Source organism: Urocitellus parryii, chromosome 5, assembly GCF_045843805.1.
Source record: "Urocitellus parryii isolate mUroPar1 chromosome 5, mUroPar1.hap1, whole genome shotgun sequence".
Classification (NCBI taxonomy): Eukaryota; Metazoa; Chordata; class Mammalia; order Rodentia; family Sciuridae; genus Urocitellus; species Urocitellus parryii.
In genome coordinates, this window is record NC_135535.1 from 186124476 (window position 1) to 186147008 (window position 22533).

Consider the following 22533-nt stretch of genomic DNA (forward strand, 5'->3'; position numbering starts at 1 on the left):
CACAGTTAGTCCACCTTGACCTTCAAACCCAGGGCTTTAAGAAATAAGCAACCAAAGAAAGAAGGGAATCTAAGCCAAGCAATAAATAAGATGCTGTCTGTCAATAGATGCCGCAGATGGGTATAAAACTAAAGAGAAGCCAGATGTATTGGCACACACCTGTAATCCCAGTGATTCAGGAGGCTGAGATGAGTTCAACTTAGAGAGATCTCTGCAACTTAGTGAGACCTTGCCCCAAAATAAAAAATTTAAAAAGGGGGCTCTGAGGACATTGCTCAGTGCCACCTCTACCTCTATCAAGTGCCTGAGTTCAGTCCCCAGTACTACAATAAACAAAACACAAAAAAACCCTGAAGAATTCTCTATAGTCTTTGCTTTCCCCCTGATTCCCAAAATGGAGGAGGCTGTCCTGTGCATCTTGAGCACTTAGAAAAGGAGTGACAAGGAGCTCCTCGTCCACTTTTTTTTTTTTTGGGGGGGGGGGCATACCAGGGATTTAACACAGGGGTGTTACCACTAAGCCACATTTTCAGCCCTTTTTATTTTTGAGACAGGGTCTCACTAAATTGCTTTGGGCCTCACTAAATTTGAGACTGGCCTCAAACTGTGATCCTCCTTCCCCGTCACTGTATTACAGGCGTTAACCACGAAGCCTGGTTCTTAAGACACTTTTTTTTAATATATATATTTTTAGCTGTAGATGGACACAATACCTTTATTTTTAAATGGTGCTGATGATCGAACCCAGTGCCTTCCCCATGCAAGGCGATTACTCTACCTCTGAGCCACAACCCCAGCCTTTTTAGCCACTTTTTTTTTTAATCTTATTTATTTATTTTTTTGGTGGGGTTCTTTTTTTTTTTTTTTTTTTTTTTTTTTTTTGTCTTTTTTGGAACTGGGGGTCAAACCCAGGGCTTTGCAAGACAGACGCTTTGCCACTGAGCTACATCCCAGCCCCCTTTTTAGCCACTTTTAATGAAACAAGAGGATGGGGTAGGGGAAGAAAATAGGGGAGAAAGGTAGGGCCAGTTTGACCCACTCTTAGTTGTAGTCACAAATAACCATGTCCTAGGAGCCCATTAGATGGCCAGCTATGGGTTGTGGTCTGACCTTGTCTGATTTAAGGGCAGAACAGCTCCTGACATTTGTACTATTTCTCCTCCAGCTGCTAATCACTGGAACAGAGCAGTTCAACCAAAAACCAAAGAAAGGGATCCAGTTTCTTCAGGAGAAAGGTCTCCTCACCATCCCAATAGACAACACAGAGGTAGCCCAGTGGCTCCGAGAGAACCCTCGGCTGGACAAGAAAATGATAGGAGAGTTTGTGAGTGACCGCAAAAACATTGACCTATTGGAGAGTTTTGTGAGGTGAGGAAACTATAAGAAATGTGAAGACCAGGGGTGTAGCTCAGTGGTTGAATACTCACCTAGCATACCCTGGGTCCTGGGTTCCATCCCAAGCTCCACAAAAACAGAGAAAGAAAGAAATGAGAAATGTAGTTTGGTGTTCAGTCTTGGGGAACAGGGCATCTCCCTCAAAGCAGTCTTAGTTCCTGCTGGTGACTAGGTCACATACTCTTCCCATTTATATTTATTGGGCCAAAAAGGGTCTCTAATGAGATATTTCTGGAAACCCCTTCATTCTGCATGGAGAGCATTACAAAGGGATGGAGCAGGGTTCCAGGGGCACAGGTTTCTAGGCAAGTCTGTTGATGTGACAAATGCTAAAGTTAGGGGTTTTGTTAGGTATGACCAGGATCTGCCCTTTGCCAGATCCCTTAGCCTCCTCTGTTCCAGTAAGAGGAAATTAGGAGAAATGTGGCTAATAGAGAGCCCAGTGTGTGCAGTTTCCATATGTCCAGGCTCTTCATTCTGCTTCCTTTCCCTATAGCACCTTCAGTTTTCAAGGTCTGCGACTTGATGAAGCTCTCCGCCTCTATCTAGAAGCCTTCCGTTTGCCTGGGGAGGCACCAGTCATTCATAGGTTGCTAGAAGCATTCACAGAGCATTGGAGGGTGAGTCTTAGTGACAAGGGTTAAGCCCTGGATCCCAGATCAGTTTGCTGGCTTCTCTGGCCCCCAACTAAAAATATCCCAGCTCCTATCTTCTGTGATGGCTGAGAGTAACATCAGTGAGCTTTCCATGGAAAGACCAGTTTCTATTAAGGAGTTGGCAAGAGGTTGGCCACTTTCTGGGTGGTACCAGAACTGACCAGTGGGTTAGTAGTGAAGGTTTAATGGGCCAGAGAAGGGAATTGACACAAGCTGGGTCTTTGCTTTTTCAGAATTGTAATGGCTCCCCGTTTGCCAATAGCGATGCCTGCTTTGCCCTGGCCTATTCTGTCATCATGCTTAACACAGACCAGCATAACCACAATGTTCGCAAACAGAATGCACCCATGACCCTGGAGGTAAGGTCAGGAAATAGAAGATCTGTCACAGCTTTGGATATAACAGGAAGGACATGTAATTTCCAGTGAGCATGGTGGATAGGGTTCTATCCATGAGAATCAGGGAAGGCTGGCCAATCAAGAAGAGAAACTGGGTGGGGAGGTGGGTTCTTTCACTTAAAATTTCCTAAGTCCTATTTATCACAGACCCAGGAGTTCCTTGGGTGGGGCTTCAGCACTTGTTCAAGTGGGGAAAAGCTTACTGGCCTATCTCTAGGAGTTTCGCAAAAACCTAAAAGGTGTGAATGGAGGCAAGGACTTTGAGCAAGACATCCTGGAGGACATGTACCATGCCATCAAGTGAGTATATATGTAGACTAGGGTAGTATCTCTGTTAAGGAAAACACATTGCTTCCTTTCCCATTTTTTTAGAATGGTATCAGACTGTAGTGACTCATATGTCCTGGGATTTGAGCTGGGCAGTCCAACTCTCTGATAACTCATTTACTTCTTGAAGAAGACTAAACAACATTGGGACTATAGTACTCTAAGCAAGGGTTCAAACTGTTCCTCTGCCCCCCCGCCCCACCCCTTTTTTTCACTACTAGGGATTGAACTCAGGGGTGTTTTACCTCTGATCTACATCCCCATCCTTTTCAATGTATTATTTATTTGTTTCCTTTGGTACTGGGAATTATACTGTGGGCCACTTTACCACTGAGCTACATCCCCAGCACTTTTTTTGTTTTTGTTGTTTTATTTTGAGAAAGAATCTCACTTAATTGCTCAGGCTGGCCTTGAATTTACAATCCTCCTACCTCAGCATCGCAAATCTTTGTTTTGAATGCAGTGCTAAGGTTCATATTCAGGGCCTCATACAAGTTAAACATGTGCTCTACCACTGAGCTACATCCCCAGCTCAAACTGCCCCTCTTAAGTGGGATATCATAGCCCCATTTCCTAAACCTAATGCAGTTGGATTTTCCCATTTAGCTCACAAGGTACATTCATTCTCTGATAAGTAGAGAATTCGAGATGGGCACTGGAGGGTGATGCTTGGGTCAGAGATTAGAGTCTCTAGGAAAATTAGTTCTTTACTGTAAATCAGAAAAGTAGAGAGAATCATTTATCCTCTCACAGAAAGAATATGAGATCTTATACAGAGCTGAATGCCCCACTTAAAGACAGACCCTTGTCCTAGTTTAGAACAAGTCGGGTTCACAGAAATGCCCTTACTACTCCTTCCCTTATCTCCTGACAGGAATGAGGAAATTGTGATGCCAGAGGAGCAGACTGGCTTAGTTAGAGAGAACTATGTGTGGAATGTACTGCTTCATCGAGGTGCCACCCCAGAGGGCATATTCCTAAGAGTGCCTCCTGGTAGCTACGACCTTGACCTCTTCACTATGACCTGGGGCCCCACTATTGCTGCTCTCTCTTATGTCTTTGACAAAAGCCTGGAAGAGACAATCATCCAGAAAGCCATCTCAGGCTTCAGGTAACCCAGCTTTGGCCTTTGTCTTCACCTCCTCCTACCTCTCCAAACAAACATGGTAGCCTCCATGCCCCTTTGACTCCTGCTCTTACTTTCTTTAGAATGAGGTTCCTCCTGGGTTTATGGAGTCAGGCTGAGGCTTAGGAAAACTGAGTCTTAAACAGACTCAAGTGAAAAGTTTTTTCTGGGACTGATTGGGGAGGGGCTGCCTACTCTTCCAATGACTCTGTTTCTGGGATGGGGGTGACATTACAGGAAATGTGCCATGATCTCCGCCCACTATGGCCTCAGTGATGTGTTTGACAATCTCATCATCTCCCTCTGCAAATTTACAGCTCTCAGCAATGAGGTGAGTAGGGGCAGAGACTGTACTTGGATTTTCAAGGAGGACCTTTAAGCTATGGGACTATCTTTTTTGCTTATTTGCACCCATCCCTCAACTACATCAGAATTGAGACCATTTCTGTTTTGCTTATTCTGGAATAAGAATAGTGATGGGCTGGGGATGTGGCTCAAGCGGTAGCGCACTCACCTGGCATGCGTGGGGCGCTGGGTTCAATCCTCAGCACCACATATAAAATAAAATAAAAATGTTGTGACCACTGAAAAACTAAAAAATAAATATTAAAAAATTCTCTCTCTTTAAAAAAAAAAAGAATAGTGTTACTTCAGACTGGGACAGTGGCTCAGTGGTAGCACACTTGCCTTGCGTGTGTGAGGCACTGGGTTCGATTCTCAGCACCATATATAAATAAATAAAAGATCTATCAACAAACTAAGGGAAAAAATATTTAAAAAAAATAATAGTGTTACCTCATGTAATAGGATGGAAGTGGAGATGCAAAAGTGATTCCAGGTTAGCCATTACCACCTGGATTATAGGGGATGGAAGCAGAAGGACCTTAAGAACCACAGGCCTAAGAGAACCTCCTTTTGAGACATTAGCCAGGCCCTACGCCTCTTCTCATCCTCTTTTTCAGTCTATTGAGAACCTGCCCAGTGTATTTGGAAGCAACCCTAAAGCTCATATTGCTGCCAAGACAGTATTCCATTTGGCCCATCGTCATGGTGATATCCTGCGGGAGGGATGGAAGAATATCATGGAGGCCATGCTGCAGCTCTTTCGAGCCCAACTGTTACCCAAGGCTATGGTGGAGGTAATTCTTGGTAGACTAGTCAACAACAACAAAGAGCCTCAGCATTCTATATTGTTCATGTATATCAAACTGGTTGAGGGTAGCATTGGCCCTGATACCTGCCAAAGCTCCTTAGGAACACCTCAAATGTAATAACACAGATCTTGGGGGTAGCAATAAAGGAAGACTGGTGGAAGCCATTGCCAGTCACCACTTGGAAGGGTACAATAGTGTAGGGGCAGAGGGCTACAGGAAGAAAGCTAGAGAACTTTACTTGGAGAGCAAGAAATGTAAAGACCATATGGAAAGAAATTATTCTTGACCTGCTTTCCCAGGTAGAAGATTTTGTGGATCCCAATGGCAAGATCTCTTTACAGAGGGAGGAGACGCCATCAAACCGGTAAGAGCAGACCAGAGGTTGAGGACTTACAGAGGGAGGATCAGAACTTGGGACTTACCAGGACATGTACCCCTTCTCCTATAGAGGAGAGTCAACAGTACTGAGCTTCGTGAGCTGGCTGACATTGAGTGGTCCTGAGCAGTCAAGCATGCGGGGCCCATCCACTGAGAACCAAGAAGCCAAGAGAGTTGCCTTAGACTGTATCAAGGTACCTTCCTGCCTGTCCCTTGTGAGAAAGCCTAGACTCTTCCCTCCTGGACAGATGTGGTCCTGTGAATGGAAGAATAGAAACATTCAGGGTCCCTTATGTTCTCTTTAGAGACCAGTGTGATTCTACCCTGTCTTCCTGTCTCTTGGAGACATTTTCTTTCCTTCAGCCCTTTGTCACAGACCTCGCTCTCTCTTGCATTCCCTCTAGCAATGTGACCCAGAAAAGATGATCACAGAAAGCAAGTTTCTCCAGCTAGAATCACTGCAGGAGCTCATGAAGGTAAGGATGAAAAAAGGAAAGAGATAGAAGAACTTTCTGGGTCTGGGAGGGGTGACAGGTCAGTGGTGTGTGCTTTAGTTTCTGTTGGGAGAGAGCCAGTGGCTGCCTTCTCTCCTCCATGCCTTCTTTCCTACTGCTGTTCCTCTCCAGGCTCTGGTCTCAGTGACACCAGATGAAGAGACATATGATGAAGAAGATGCTGCTTTCTGTCTAGAGATGCTGCTAAGGATTGTGTTAGAGAACAGGTAGGGGAAAGCAGGTGAGGGAAGTCTTTAGGCAGACCCTTGGCTCATGGGATAGAAGCCATCTTGCTTGGTGGGCTCTGGGGACAATAAACAGTAGGGGGGAAGTTTGCTCACTACAGCTGTCTGCTTAGGATATGGGACCAATGAGCCATGAAAGGCCTATGAAACTTATTGTCCAGTGGCCCCTCCAACTGAGATGATCCTCATTCCTTATGTTCTCTGTAGGGACCGAGTAGGCTGTGTTTGGCAGACTGTTAGAGACCATCTATACCACCTCTGTGTCCAGGCCCAAGATTTCTGCTTCCTTGTGGAGCGGGCAGTGGTTGGGTTGCTGCGCCTGGCCATTCGGCTGTTACGGAGAGAAGAGATCAGTGGGCAGGTAAATAATACATTCGGGAGGGTGAGTAGTTATGCAAGGGACGGAAGCCACAGTGTCACGACCTAAGACAGAGTGTACTAATTAAAAGGCTGGTGCAATCTAACAAGTAGTATTAGAAGTGAGCCTGGAACGGCCTTTGGCATGAAGCTAATGCCCTGTACCTCTGTAGGCTCTTCTGAGTCTTTGCAGAGTTGGACTGCTGCTGCTTTGTAGCATTTTGAGCCCTATATCTGGTTTTCTGACCTTCCTGAGATCTCTTGGCTGAACTACAAAAAAAAGCATAGAACTAATTTGTGAGTTTAGTAATACACAAAAATTAATTATATTTCCACAGGAACATAATAAAAGCTGAAATTTAAAATGTAATACCTTTTATAAGTGCTCTAAATAATGTGAAATACTTAGATGTATACCTAATAAAATATGTATAGGATTTGTATCATGTAAATTACAAAATGCTAATCAAAGAAGACCTAAATAAATGAAGAGGCCATACCATGTTCATGGATTAGAAGATTCAACATACTGCAGCTCCTATTAAAATTCCAGCAGGGTTTTTTGTAGATATAGACAAGCTTATCTAAAATTTAGATGGAAAGGCCCTAGAAGAGCTATTTAGGCAAAGAATAAAATGAAAGGAATCATTCTTATCTGATACTATGAATTTATTCTATGGCTATGATAGTCAAGAATGTGTAATATGGTGGAGGAATAGAAACACCGATCAATGGAACAGAATAGAAAACCCAGAAACAGACAAATATGTTCAACTGATTTTCTTACCAAGGTGTAACAATTCAGTGGAGGAAGGATACTGAAGGGAGGGATTGAAATCCATGGGAGGGGGAAAAAAACAAATAAACCCAACCTCATACTTTGCAGAAAAGTTAACTAAAATAGATCATAGACTTAAATGCATCATGTAAAACTATAAAAGCTTTTAAAACATAAGAGAAAATCTTTAGGATCTACACTAGAGAGATTTTATACTTGACACTAGAAGCACAATCCATAAGAGGAAAAACTGGTAATTGAACTTCATCAATATTAAAAACTTGCTGGGGTTGTGGCTCAGTGGCAGAGCACTTGCCTTGCACATGTGAGACATTGGGTTCGATCCTCGGCATCACATCAAAATAAATAAACAAAGAATTTGTGTCCATGTGTAACTAAAAAAAAAAAATACTTAAAAAAATTAAAAACTTTTGCCCTATGAGAGCCTGTGTGAAGAGCCTCAGTGGTAGAGCGCTCGCCTAGCATGGGCGGGACCTATGTTCGATCCTCAGCACCACTCTAAGTGATAGGTCACTTTCCTAGTGTGTGAGAGGCACTGGGTTTGATACTCGACACCACATATAAATAAATGAATAAAATAAAGGTCCATCAACAATTTTAAAAAATTTTTAAGTAAATAAATAAATAAAATGATTGGAAAAAAAAAGATTGTGTATCTTTAAAAAAAAAAAAAAAAGCTCTTCTAAAACATAAAATCCAAAACATAAGAGTGACAAAACAATCCAATCAGAAAATGGGCTAAAGATAGGACCAGTCATTTCACTGAAGAAGTGCAATTAAAACCATAATAAGATATAACTACATACTTATCAGAACAGTTGAAGTAAAAAAAAAAAAAAGTAACAATACCAAATGCTTGCAAGAATGCAGGGGAACTGGATAATTCATACATTGCTGGTGGAGATGTGAAATAGTGTAGCTAATCTGTTGATAGTTTCTTATAAAACCAAATATGGGGGGCTGGGGATGTGGCTCAAGCGGTGGCCCGCTCGCCTGGCATGCGTGCGGCCCGGGTTCGATCCTCAGCACCACATACCAACAAAGATGTTGTGTCCGCTGAGAACTAAAAAAAAAAATAAATATTAAAAATTCTCTCTCTCTCTCTCTCTCACTCTCACTCTCTCTTTAAAAAAAAAAAATATGGGACTGGGGTTGTGGCTTAGTGGCAGAGTGCTTGTCTCACACATATGAGGCACTGGATTCAATCCTCAATACCACATAAAAATAAATAAACAAAATAGAGATATTGTGTCCATGTATAACTAAAAAAATATTTAAAAAAGAACAACAGACCACTCCTGAGATGAATATGGTGCAAAACAATATATGATTAAATTGTCAGATGTTCTAAAAAAAAAAAAAAGAAAGAAAAATGCAGTTACCATACAACCCAGCAATTGCACTCTTGAGCATTTATCCCAGAAAAATGAAGCTTATTTTATCATAAAAACATGTACATGAATGTTCATGAAAGTTTTATTTTTATTACCCCAAAACTGGAATCAGCCTAGGTGATTTTCAGTAAATAAACTGTTATACACACACATAGCGTGGCATACTGTTAAGCAGTTTAAACAACAGACTGTTGACTAATGCATGTAATAACTTGGAAGAATCTCCAGAGAATTATACTGAGTGAAAAGCCCAGCTCAAAAGGTTATATACTGCGGCTGGGGTTGTAGCTCAGTGGTAGAGCACTTACTTAGCATGTGGGAGGCCCCGGGTTCGATACTCAGCACCACATAAAACTAAATAAACAAAATAAAGATATTGTGTCCATCTACAACTAAAAATATTTTTTAAAAAGGTTATATACTAAGTATGTAATCTAAGGCTCCATCTCAGAGTTTGATTCATTCATAACATTTTCCTTCTTTTTGGGTTTATCTTAAGAAAACAATTTGGGGCTGGAATTGTGGCTCAGTGGTAGAGCACTTGCCTAGCATGGGCGGGACCTGGGTTCGCTCCTCAGCACCACATAAAAATAAAGGCATTGTGTTGTGTCCATCCACACCTAAAAAAATTAATATTAAAAAAAAAAGAAAACAATTTGTCTCTATGAACTGTAAGTATTCCTTAAATGTGCCAAATTGCCTGGGTTAATTTTTTTATTTGGTAGTAGGTTTAGTCAACACTGAATTATAGCATAGGAAAATGTATATATGGATTTTTAGTTATAAGAATCTTTAATAAAATGATAATGTAAGAAACTTAAAAAAAAAAAAAAAGGTTATATACTAACCAGCTATGTGGCGCACATCTGTAATCCCAAAGATTCAGGAGGCCGAGGCAAGAGGATAGAAATTTCAAAGCCAACCTCAGCAACTTAGTGAGACTCTGTCTTATAATAAAAAATAGAAAGGGCTGGGGATGTAGCTCAGTGGTAAAGTGTTCCTGTGTTCAATCCCCAGTACAAAAAAAAAAAAAGTTATATACCATATAATTTCATTTATATAACTTTTGGACTTAAAGAATTTTAGAAGTTGGATACAGATTGCTAGGAGATAAGAATGAGGAAGGAAAAAAGAGGAGACGTATAAAAGTACTGCGTGAGGGATCTCATGGTATAGAAACTATTCAGTATAGCTTAACTTGTGGTGGATACACAAAACTATACAGGTGGTCTGTGGGTTCCCTGGCGCTGAGATAGGAGGACTGCGAGTTCAAGACCAGCCTCAGCAACTTAGCAAGGGCCTAAGCTATTAGTGAGACCCCGTCTCAAAAAGGGTTGTGGATATGGTTCAGGCAAACCCAGGATTGCCCCTGGGTTCAATCCTCAGTGCAGATGGCAAAATTATGTAGAATTTGATGCACACACACTTACGTATGAATACAAGAAAACTAGGGAAATACAAATAAGACAAGACCAGCAGCAGTGCCTTAAGTTGGGTCCCAGCTAATCTCATTGGCCTAAACAGGCTGATGGGGAATGAAACTAAACAGGAAGCAATGTGCCCCCTCCCCATTTCATGCTCCTAACCCTCATCCCAGGTGCTGCTCTCCCTGCGCATCTTGCTACTGATGAAGCCCAGTGTGCTATCCAGAGTCAGTCACCAGGTTGCATACGGACTCCATGAACTTCTTAAGACCAATGCAGCCAACATCCACTCCAGCGATGACTGGGCCACCCTCTTTACACTGCTCGAATGCATCGGCTCAGGGGTGAAGCCTCCAGCAGCTCTGCAGGCCACAGCCAGTACTGATGCACCTGATGCTGGTAAGCCTTCTCCCACAGAAATACTCCCTGATGGATAAACAGCTGTGGCCCCAGGAGTTTGGATAGGAAAACAAAACAAGTTATTGCCATTCAGCCAATCAAACATGCCTGGCTTTCTGCCATCTGCTTCAAGAATTTCCAGTGCCCACTTACCAGTACCAACAAATTGAATCATTTGGAGGCAAGGAGGTAAGGCAAAAGGCTAAGCAGCAGGCTGCTTATTGTCCTGAGGACCATTTTCCCAGAAATTGTTCTCACTACCATCCCCTTTCCCTGACAGCTATTACTAGATATCATAGAAGCCCAAATTAGCCCATTTCCCCTATTTGGTCAAGAGAGAAGTTGTCCAGGCTTCAGCCCTCTGTTGACATGGCTGAAAATGAGCCAGGCCAGAGAGAGGGAAGGCCAGGCCTCAATACCTTTCTTCTGAGAGCCTAAATTATCCTTTGTCCCAGTGTCCCATCTCCACCTTGACTCTGCCCTTTTCTCTGCCTGGCTTAGGGGCCCAGTCAGACAGTGAGCTCCCATCCTATCATCAAAATGATGTGAGCCTGGACCGAGGGTACACTTCTGACTCAGAGGTCTACACAGACCATGGCAGACCTGGCAAAATACACCGATCAGCCACAGATGCTGATGTAGTCAACAGCGGTTGGTTGGTGGTAAGTGAAGAGGGTATGTGCAGCGGATGAGTCTTCCCTCCTGGTTCTGTGAGAAAGATTCCTGGTCCTCTGAGAGGGCATCTAGAGGTGAATAGGGTTCAAGCCTGGTCCCCATCTTGTATCCTGTGTACTTTACAGGTGGGAAAGGATGACATTGATAACTCCAAGCCAGGACCAGGGCCCAGCCGGCCAGGCCCTTCACCCCTGGTCAATCAGTATAGTCTAACAGTAGGTCTGGACCTGGGGCCACATGACACTAAGTCTCTGCTTAAGTGTGTGGAATCACTGTCCTTCATTGTACGTGACGCTGCCCACATCACCCCTGACAACTTTGAGCTGTGCGTCAAGACTCTCCGTATCTTTGTGGAGGCCAGTCTGAATGGCGGTAGGTCACCTGGTGAAGGGGCAGTAGGGATTGGCCATGTAAATATACAGGGGAAAAGGGCAGGGAATCTCTGACTATGGAAATGTGACCTGGGTCTGGCTCTGCTCAGGGTGCAAGTCCCAGGAGAAACGTAGCAAGAGTCATAAATATGACAGCAAGGGGAATCGCTTCAAGAAGAAATCTAAGGAGGGTTCAATGCTTCGGCGACCTAGAACCTCCAGCCAACACACTACTCGGGGTGGGCACAGTGATGATGACGAGGATGAAGGCGTGCCTGCCAGCTACCACACTGTGTCTTTACAGGTCAGTCAGGACGTAAGTATGGCACCCTTTACTTCCTCTCCTCCCCTGCCCCTGAGACTGGGAGACAGGGTGGGGCTGGGGAAAGCCAGAGCTGAGAGGGGAAGGGTCTGTGTATCCTGCCCAGGCCCTCAATTACCACCTCCACAATATTCCCCTCATCCAACACCCCCTGTATGCCTTTGCTTGCTTAAAATTAATTTTAAATTAAGGTTTACTTGTTTTTTGAATAGGTAATATATGCACATGGTACAAAGTTCAAAAGGTATAAAAGGGTAAACTGATAAAAGTAAGTTGCCATTCCATTCCTGTCCCTAGCCACCAAGTTCCTCTCACTGAAGGCAACCATTGTACCAGTTTCTTGTCTGTTCTTCCAGAGTTATTCTGTGTCTATTCAAGGCATGTAAAATTGATCTTACGAGTTGACTTTATATCTCTGAATAAATGAAGAAACAATTGCCTTAGCCAGAATAACTTTAGAAAGTGATGAAAATACTCCAGTACTGCCAAAAAGAAAACAGAAAAGAGTGATGAAAATAAAAAGTATTAAATTTGGCCACTCACTCTTGCCCAGTGAAAGCCTTTGAGCCAGAGGTTTGCTTTATTTTTAAAATGAGATTAACAAAAACAAGGCTTTCTGAGTCATTGGAAAGTGTAAAATAGAATTGAAACAAAAATACCTTTCTTGCTGTGAGTCTGTGTGCTAAATCTTAGTCTGCACATCTCCTAAAGCCTGTTCTACCCTGAGCAACTTCTGACTAAGAAACAATGAAGACTGGAGCAACCAGCCCATCAAGTTGAGGCAAAGGGAGTAGCAAAAAGGGTTAGAGTATGGCATAACTAATGCTAGGGGCCCCTTGAGGACTCAGTCAGGGACAGGGGTTGGGAAAGGGGGTCCCACCAGACCTAACCCCACTCATATCCTGCCCTCTCCTGTGATCCCAGTTGCTAGACCTGATGCACACTCTGCACACACGGGCAGCCTCTATCTACAGCTCATGGGCAGAAGAGCAGCGCCACCTGGAGACAGGTGGCCGGAAGATCGAAGCTGATTCAAGGACCCTCTGGGCCCACTGCTGGTGCCCCTTACTTCAGGGTAATCTGGGGGAGCAGGCAGGGTAGGGCAGAGATGGTGCTGGAGCTTGGGGAGCACAATACTGACCCTGTTCTTGCTCTCAGGCATTGCCTGCCTGTGCTGTGATGCCCGGCGCCAGGTGCGGATGCAGGCACTAACCTATCTACAGCGAGCACTACTGGTACATGACCTGCAAAAGCTAGATGCCCTGGAATGGGAATCCTGTTTTAATAAGGTAAGAACTTCATACTGGTCTTAAAATTCAAATTGTAAGGCAAGAAGAACTAGATAACCTGAAGAGCCCCGTGATCTATACTCAGCCTCTTTCATACCTTCTTTGCTGTTCTGTGCCCGTCACACAGCACTGGTTTCCTTTGAGCAGAGCTTCCAACTGATCTGGCTATGGTGACATCAGATATTTACTCTCCAGGTACTGTTTCCACTACTGACCAAGCTCTTGGAGAACATCAGTCCAGCAGATGTGGGTGGGATGGAGGAGACCCGGATGAGGGCTTCCACACTGCTTTCAAAGGTATGGCTCACCACCCAATACCTCCTACTCTCCCCACACTTACATTTTTCCAAGGGGGGAAGCCAGAGCTTTTGGTAGGACTTGGTGCTCAGGAGCCCCAGAATGGAGATTCAGAAGAACCCAGGGACTCAGGAGAATTCTGAATTTCACAGCAATGTCTAATCTAAGATTCCCATACAAGATGGGGCAGGTCTGCCTCCCAGCCTTGGAGAGGGGTGCAGAGGGTTCCTACACTACCCTTGGCTAAAAGGGGCTGGTGGACCATAGGTCTTCCTGCAGCATCTATCTCCACTGCTGTCACTCTCCACCTTTGCGGCCCTCTGGCTCACCATACTAGACTTCATGGACAAGTACATGCATGCAGGCTCCAGTGATTTACTGGTAAGTTCTACCTCAGCTCAATTCCATTGCCCACTTCCTCTCCTACCTCCTGGGAAGTCTTGCTGTCTCCTCCTTGGAAGCTGCCTTCCCATGCCTCTTTCCTGTTCTCATGATCCTGCTGCTGCCTGCAGTCAGAGGCCATCCCTGAATCTCTAAAGAACATGCTCCTGGTGATGGACACAGCAGAGATTTTCCACAGTGCAGATACACGAGGAGGTAGTCCCTCTGCCCTCTGGGAGATCACCTGGGAGCGCATTGACTGCTTTTTGCCACACCTACGTGATGAGCTCTTCAAGCAGACTGTCATTCAAGGTAGGGGCCCCAGCCCAGTCTTACTAAAGAGTCCCCAAAGCTAAATTCATTCTCTGTGTCCTGAGAAGACTGATAGGTAGCCAGGCCTCTGCTAGAAGGAAAACACTAAGAGTGGCCGTCTGTATTCTCTGCCTACCCTAGATCCCATGCCCACAGAGCCTCATGGCCCAAAATCTCTGGCCTCAGCCCACCTGACTCCTGCTGCTGGTGACCCCAGAACACCTGGACACCCACCGCCCCCAGAAATACCCTCAGAGCTTGGGGCCTGTGGTGAGTCCCTCTGGGCTAGTGTATCGGTTTGACAGGAAGCAAGAGGCCAAAGAGGAGGCCCAAGATAGCTTGGGGTTGCTGCTAAGCACTGAGTGGGAGCCAGAGGAAGGAGACAACCCAAGAATCCGGTTTACCTGCTCTTGCTCTGAGAAATGGCAGGACCAAATAATCTGTGCTGAGATAGTCTGCCTGTTTCAGATAGTTAGGTTTGGAGAAGAGGGCTAGGTCAGTGGGTTGGAATAAATATGCAAAGGCTGCCTTTCAGGGATTCTAGTAAAGATCAGACCAAGATAAACCTTATGAGAACTTCAGCAAAGGAGATGAAGGGTAGAAGTAAGGTAGCCAAACATTGAAATGAGTTTTGAGGGGAGACTTCTAACTTTTTAGACTGCAAGGAAATTTGAAGGAAACCAGCTGGTTTGGTAAGCCAGCTGAGGAGTATGAGAATTGCCCCTTGCCAATAAGAGTCTGATTGCAGCCATCTTGCTTTCTTTATAGACTTGGAGAAGCCAGAGGGCCCCAGAGCCAACAACAGCAGCTCCCCTGGATCACCGGTGTCCTCTAGTCCCAGCAGGCTTAGCCCTACCCCAGATGGGCCTCCCCCTCTGGCTCAGCCCCCACTGATCTTGCAGCCCTTGGCTTCCCCACTGCAGGTGGGCGTGCCACCCATGACTCTGCCTATTATCCTTAACCCTGCACTCATAGAGGCCACCTCTCCAGTTCCTCTCCTGGCTACACCCCGCCCTACAGACCCCATACCCACCTCCGAGGTCAACTAAATAAAGCAGGTCCCTCAGAGATCAGGACTATATATCCCACCAGACTATTCCCACCCTGCTTCCACCTGTCTCGGGGCCATAAACTTTTCAGGCCCAATCCAAGCTGCCATCGCTGCCACTTGGATGGGGAAATGAACTTTTATAGCCCTTGCTGGGACCCACTTCAGACTACAGGACCTTCTTCCCCTTCTGCTCTCCATTCCTGAGGGTCCAACCTGAGAGTACACTCAGGTACCACCTGTAGTCTCTGTCTCCAGCCTGGCAGCTCTGAGTAGGTACTGCTGTGTCAACCCTGCAGTGCCCACCATGTGCCCCTCCTGCCCAGGTCAGCCATTGAGAGCCAAGCCCAACCACTCTGCACTTTGTTTCCCTCTCCCAGCCCATTCCCATCAGCCCTGGACCACCTCTTCCAATTCTTCCTCTTTTATTAATTGGTGGATCAGTTTGGAGAGTCGATTGGTACCATGGTGGGTGGGCAGGTGGGGTTGGATGAGAGGACTGCCCACAGGAGCATGTACATATGGAAAAACAATGACAACAATGGACTTTTTATGATGTAATAAATGTCTTAGTACCAACACCACTGCCTTTCCCTCTGGTTTCCTTCTTGAACTTGTGAGTCAGGACACCTTGTTATTGTGATGTACAGGGCTTGGGCCTTGGTGGACAGAGGTAAAGTGAGGCTGAGCCTACCAATAATCTGTCCCTCAGACATCAGTCAGATGCCAAGACTGGGGTCAGGATTCCTTCACCACTGTTGCTGCCCTCCACTGCCATATTATTGTGCTCTTAACAGAGAGATGCCAGAGCAGTTCCACATCTACTCGAAGAGACACCTGAGATAGCCACCTGGGTTCATGGAAGGTTAATCAGAGCTGAGCTATAATTTTTCAGAAGTCTTCCTTAGATGGGCCCTACCCAAGAACAGGAAGGAGCAGAAGGAACTTAAGAGGTAGAGGGGTGTCTTGCCTACAGCTGCAGTCATGTTCTGGGCAGTATCATTCATTCTGACCCCAAACTGAAAAGGGACAATTTTTGCCTGCCCCACAGCCTCCATCCAGCCCAGTCAGTGCAGCATGACAGGAGTGCCCCTGCACTTCTTGCCCTTTGCATGGCAGTAAGACAGACAGGAGTGTGCATGGGCCATGCAATGTGGCTGTGCTCGCCAAGGCACTAGGGTGAAGCAGCTACATCATTTTGTTTTTTTGCAGAATGATGCCTGCCCCTTCTGGGGGTCACAGAGTGAGACAACTACCACTTGGATGGGGAAATGAACTTTTATAGCCCTTGCTGGGACCCACTTCAGACTACAGGACCTTCTTCCCCTTCTGCTCTCCATTCCTGAGAGTCCAACCTGAGAGTACACTCAGGTATCACCTGTAGTCTCTGTCTCCAGCCTGGCAGCTCTGAGTAGGCACTGCTGTGTCAACCCTGCAGTGCCCACCATGGGAAAGTAATAGCATAGCTTGGAGGGAATACTGGTCTTAATGATGTCCAGAGAGCTGGGCACCATAATCTCAGCACATGCCAGTAATCCCAGCAATTTGGGAGGCTGAAGCAAGAAGATCACAAGTTTGAACCAGCCTGGGCACTTGTCTAGATCCTATCTCAAAAGAGTAAGGGGTCACTCACACGTGACATTGGGGCCCACCTGGCTATATGGCCCTTCACTTGGGCTTCCCTTTGCTCAGCACTTTCACATTGACAAGAGTTTGGACCTCTTAAGTTCCTCACTTAAATGTAGAAAAGGGCCCCTTAGAAATGGGAACCACCTGGGGCTGGGGTTGAAGCTCAGTGTTAAGGTGCTTGCCCAGCATGTATGAGACACTGGGTTCAATTCTCAGCACCGCATATACATAATAAAATTAAGTCCATCAACATCTAAAAATACATTTTTAAAAAAGAAAGAAAGGGGCTGGGGATGTGGCTCAAGCGGTAGCGCGCTCGCCTGGCATGCGTGCGGCCCGGGTTCGATCCTCCAGCACCACATACAAACAAAGATGTTGTGTCCGCCAATAACAAATAAATAAATAAATATTTAAAAAAAAATAAAAAAGAAAGAAAGAAAAGAAATGGGAACCACCTGATGTAGAAAAATACTAAGATGTGAGACCTGGATGTACTTCCTTCTTATCCAGGTCCAGACTATACCTGGTTTTTATGCTAACCAGAAGCCTTACTCAACCCTGCCCCTGGGAAAATTAGGAGAGAGAGAAGGCTCTATAGGTAAGTACAGAAAAGCTGAATCTATGGCTAGTAGGACACTAGGACCCTTGCTCAGCTACAATATCTCTGTTTCCCCATCTTAACCCCACAGGCTCTGCCTTTAAAACTTCCATGGTCATACTATAAACAAAGAAATTGGGCTGGGGATATAGCTCAGTTGGTAGAGTACTTCCTCACATGTACAAGGCCCTGGGTTCAATCCCCAGCAAAAAAAAAAAAAAAAAAAACAACTCTGTGTTCCTCCATTAGTCCTACAAATTAGGAAGATGGTGTAACTACAAACTGATTCCCTGCTGGGAAGCAAAAACATTGGGCAGAAGTCTTGTTTGGTTATTAAAAGAGCAACGAATACATGTATAACTCATTATTGACAATCTTCTCTCTTAGAAGGCAGAGGCAGCTACAAAGGAAGCTTACACTCAGGCCTTCATTCTGACCAATAAGGAAGAATACCCTGGGGATATGGAAGTGACAAAACTTTGGGGGAAAGTAATAGCATAGTTTGGAGGGAATACTGGTCTTAATGATATCCAGAGGAGCTGGGCACAGTGGCACATGCCAGTAATCCCAGCAACTTGGGAGGCTGAGGCAAAAAGATCACAAGTTTGAGACCAACCTGGGCACTTGGCTAGATCCTATCTCAAAAATTTTTATTTTTTTTTAAGAGAGAGTGTGTATGTGTGAGAGAGAGAGAGAGTTTTTTAATGTTTTATTTTTTAGTTTTCGATGGACATAACATCTTTGTTTGTATGCGGTGCTGAAGATTGAACCCGGGCCGCTCGCATGCCAGGCGAGCACACTACCGCTTGAGTCAAATCCCCAGCCCCTCAAAAATTTTTAAAAGGGCTGGAGTTGTAGCTCAGTGAGAGAGTGCTTTTCTAGGATGCATGAGGCCCTGTGTTCAAACCCCAGTACCACACCAAAAAAAAAAAAAAAAAATTGCTCCATGACCTAAGACCCTCATACAGAGAACTGACATTGCTAGAAAACAGCAAACAGGCTGTTAGAAGTAATTTCTCCTGGGGCTGGGGTTGTCATTCAGTAGTAGGGCGCTTGCCTAGCATGTGTGAGGCACTGGGTTTGATTCTCAGCACCGCATATAAATAAATAAAGGTCCATTGACAATAAAAAAATATTTTTTAAAAAAAGTAATTCCGGGGCTGGGGTTGTGGCTCAGTGGTAGAGTGCTTTCCTAGCATGTGTGAGGCACTGGGTTCGATTCTCAGCACCATGTATAAATAAAGAAAGAAAATAAATGTCCATCAACAACTAAAAATATATATATTTAAAAAAAAGTAATTTCATCTCTTAAAAGATGAGGCCAAGCCCATCTGTAAGGAGTTGGGAATCAAAACTCAGGTTTGGCTCACATTTTTTCATGTTCTTTCCTAAGTAGCAGAAGTGTGATGGTTTGGTGCAGATACCCTTCAGAACTGACAGATTTTCTGTAGCTTCTTGTGAGTGATATACCTAGCCTAGTTATCTCATTAGATTAGAAGCCAGCTTGTCACAAGTTATGAAGGATTCATTTCTGTTTTCTGTAAAAATATCAGGATGTCTGTATGGCCTGGCCATTAGTTGATGTTGTAAAGCTGATTGGAATGCCTGCCCGTGCCCTGGACTCACCCAGGTCCGGTTTTCCCTGACCAGATAACAACCCTTTCCTAAACCTTAGTGACGCCTCATAAATTCTGGCCTTCCCTGGCCGGACAATGACCCTCTCTGAGTCTCTAAGATCTCCATAAATTCTGATGCCGGGGCCAACAAAAATGTAAACTTGTGTTATGCTCCTCAGAGTGTTGTTATCTGTACCCCCCCCCTTGTGTAACTTTTTGGGCTATAAAACTGGGCCACAAAGAAGCCTCGGGGCTGTCTTGTTCCCGCCGTTTTGGGAGGGAAAGGCAGCCCGGCCGGTCGAAATAATAAGCTTGCTTTAATTTGAATTTAATTGGAGTCAGTGGTCTTTTCTTGCGTCCTGGTCTAACATTTTGGAGGCCCCAGCGAGATGACCCTGCCCGGCCAGACCACAAGAGCAGACTGCTGGAAATTCTGAAGCCGGCCTTCGCTCCAGGGCTCCGGGCTGGAGAGCCACTCTAGGGGGTGCGCAACTTGAGACGTTCCAAGGCCTCGGAGTGAGCCTTCGTCCCTGGAGCACTGCAGTGAACTGCCGCACTAAAACTATCAGCAAGCACCTGGTGGAGGAGGCCTCCATAGGTAAGTGGCGCCTTTATAACATCTGGTATCCGGTTAAGGGAGATCTCTTCTGATGACAGAGAGGTGGCCTGGCGAGGCTCACATATACTCCTGTCCGGACAGTAACGAGAAATCGTTCTGTCTTCTGTTCTGTTCTGTAGGGAATTCCTCTGGAAGGGTAGAGAGGTGCCGACGGGCACGCACGCGCTCCTACCCCGGAGCTTTGGCAAGACGTTGCATTGCTCTTCTGTTTTTCTGTTTCGGCGCCGGGTTTCTGTTTTCTTGTGTTTTGTTCTGTGTTCTATATGTTTTTTGTTTGTTTGTTTTTGTGCGTTTTGTTGTGTGATTTCTGTGGTAAAAACTTAAGGATATTGGACATGAAAATGGGTAATAAAGCAAGTCAGCCTGACACCCCTTTGGACTGTGTTTTAAGGAACTGCGATGAACTTTACCCCCCTTTGTTAAGCAGGAGGAGAGAAGCCCCTAGCTGGCTGCCTGGAGCACACCCACTGCAGAGGGCAATGCCTGCTGGGGACCTAAGAACTGAGTATCTCCCAGGTTAACAAGAGAACCTCCTTTAAAACCCCTTGCCCCTCCAGATCAAGAGAGTCCCCTGTGTTTCTCCTTTGTTAGCAAAGCAATAAACCTCCCTTTTTCTTTTTCTCAAAACCCTGTCCTCATTATTAAATTGGCATTAATTGGCTCTAAGGTCAGGAATCGAACTTTCAGTTACAAATTTTGATATCACCGCCCCCCCCCCCCGGAACTTTTTGAGAACTGACGACTGAAATGTTAAGAGATGGAGTGTGCTTGAGGTGGAATCCTGTAAGTAAAAGGAGGGACTGAGGGACTCCCAGCAGCTGCCGAAGCTCTGTTGCTTCGGGGATTCCCTCCTTCCTTCCCTGTACTGTAAGGATTATGCCACCTCTATCTTCTTGAAAAGAGAAAAAGAAAAAGGAGACACTTAATGCAGTAAAGTCCCCATGGAGACCCTTGATTTTATATTTCAGGTTGCCCCTCTGTGAAAACATCTGGTCCCCTTGTGGGGACATCTATGGTGCCACTGGTGTAAGAGATTTTTCTCTTATCTGCTCTGTTTTAAATGGTTTCTGTCTGTCAGCCATAGTCTGGAGCTCCTCTCTGTCTGTCCTGTGTCTTTGTTTCTGACCCTTTAAGACATGTGCAATAGTGTGTTGATATTATAAATTGTTTCTTGGGAATGATCTTGGCTGAATGTGTGTCTAAAAGATGATGTTTTATTGTAACAATGTGGTATCTGAATGGGTTTTTGATGCATTGCACAATGCTGCAGTTAAAAGTTGGGTTTAGGTAATTGTTTAGTTTATGATTTCAGATAATTCATGCCAGAGAACTTAAATACTTAGGATGGAATAGTAAATCATAGCATGGTATCTGTTGACAAAACAAGATGTAAAGATATAAAATTTTGTGAATTGTATCTTAAACTTGTATCATAATTTTCAACATTCGAACCTGAAAATTATGACTTATAGTTAAAATGCCTTAGGCCTGAGGTGTCCACTCAGAATAGCAGTTTTTCCCTGCTCCTTCCAGACCTCAGCCAGGACTTATGTTGAAATGCAAATGAAAGAAACCTGCAAGCTCAGTAGGAGACTGATCTGAGACCTAAGAAAAAAAAGTAAATTGTATGGTATTTACTAATTACTGGCCAGTCATTTTTACTAGGACTCTTGTTTTTTCCTTAGATTCTGTATTTTTTTTTTGAGCTCATGATTTTGACCCTACAGACCTAGGTTAATGTTCTTCTGATCAGTCCTATCTTTGACCAACTGTGGAGTTTTTGAAACATTGCAATGGAGATTTCACCTGCGAAAAGCTACTAAGGCCTTTACTATTGTTATGTGTGCACACTTTTGTTATGTGTTGTATGTCTATATATACATATGTCCGTATATCATATATATGATATACAAATTAACATATATAAGGAGCGCTCATAAAAACAAATTTAAAAAAAATGGATCCAAAGATCTTTAATTCATGTGATTTAAATGGTTCAATTTAAATTGGATAAACAGATAAAAATAAATGTCTTTAAAATTTAAGCAAATTAATACAAGTTTTTCTAGGTGTTCAAAAACCTCATAAAATATTAATGTCTATAAAATGTCTAATATGCCTTGGTTCTAGGACTTTTCCTTCAACAAAAAATGGTTTACACTGTTCAATACATTTGTCTAATATTTTGATAAATAAGTAAAGTAAATTTGATATGGGATTACTCATTCATGAGTACTTTTGTTGGATATCTGATTGATTTACTAAGGTCTGTATAAGATTGTACTAAGGTCTGTATAAGATTGTAAAAATCAGTCATGTGTTAAAGAGACAAAAATTTGTTAAAACATAAGTTTACCAATAACATTGTGTTTATTAAGTTTTATTTTTTTTCCTAGAGCAAGCAACCATAAAAATTAAACAACTGGTTAAATAAGAACTGTTATTTTAGAGCACTGTACTGCCATTTCTTTAAAAGTTAAACTTGGTTAATGTAGAAACATCAATGTAATTGTGATGCTATTAATGTGCTCATATTTTCCAGGTATACAAGTCTGTAAGGTAGAAACTTTGAAAGAGCATTATATCAAGCTGGTGTTCAGAAGTTGTATGGTAAAAAATATATTGGGGATTTATTTACCTGTTATCAATAAGATATGTAAAGTTTTGTTACTATTTACATTGGGGAACAATTTGAATGTATTCTTAAGTTAATGAGAGCCTAATCTATGTAAAGGTTAAAAACTTTCAGCCTTTCTTTAATTCATGTTTTAAATGTGATATCATATGGTGTTAGCTAATGTTCATGTGACCTCAAACAATTTATGTAAAC

At 43.9% G+C, this 22533-nt stretch overlaps 1 protein-coding gene across 5 annotated transcripts in view; it reads left to right on the forward strand.

Moving 5' to 3' along the window:
* Positions 1-15815, forward strand: part of Gbf1 (golgi brefeldin A resistant guanine nucleotide exchange factor 1) — a 124541-nt gene extending 108726 nt beyond the window's left edge. For 3 of the 5 annotated variants that reach the window (XM_077798960.1, XM_077798962.1, XM_077798963.1), the window contains 23 exons: positions 1166-1368; positions 1892-2015; positions 2285-2410; positions 2667-2749; positions 3651-3887; positions 4140-4233; positions 4865-5041; positions 5356-5420; positions 5505-5628; positions 5839-5910; positions 6061-6155; positions 6381-6534; positions 10321-10546; positions 11048-11208; positions 11347-11593; positions 11703-11908; positions 12839-12989; positions 13073-13203; positions 13399-13500; positions 13768-13881; positions 14013-14193; positions 14335-14463; positions 14962-15815. In XM_077798960.1, the coding sequence (XP_077655086.1) occupies positions 1166-1368; positions 1892-2015; positions 2285-2410; positions 2667-2749; positions 3651-3887; positions 4140-4233; positions 4865-5041; positions 5356-5420; positions 5505-5628; positions 5839-5910; positions 6061-6155; positions 6381-6534; positions 10321-10546; positions 11048-11208; positions 11347-11593; positions 11703-11908; positions 12839-12989; positions 13073-13203; positions 13399-13500; positions 13768-13881; positions 14013-14193; positions 14335-14463; positions 14962-15242 (3483 nt within the window). In that variant the 3' untranslated portion in view covers positions 15243-15815. The remainder of the gene's footprint in view (positions 1-1165; positions 1369-1891; positions 2016-2284; positions 2411-2666; positions 2750-3650; positions 3888-4139; positions 4234-4864; positions 5042-5355; positions 5421-5504; positions 5629-5838; positions 5911-6060; positions 6156-6380; positions 6535-10320; positions 10547-11047; positions 11209-11346; positions 11594-11702; positions 11909-12838; positions 12990-13072; positions 13204-13398; positions 13501-13767; positions 13882-14012; positions 14194-14334; positions 14464-14961) is intronic. The other 2 variants (XM_077798961.1, XM_077798964.1) reach the window with 1 other exon arrangement.
* The last annotated feature ends 6718 nt before the right edge of the window (positions 15816-22533 follow it).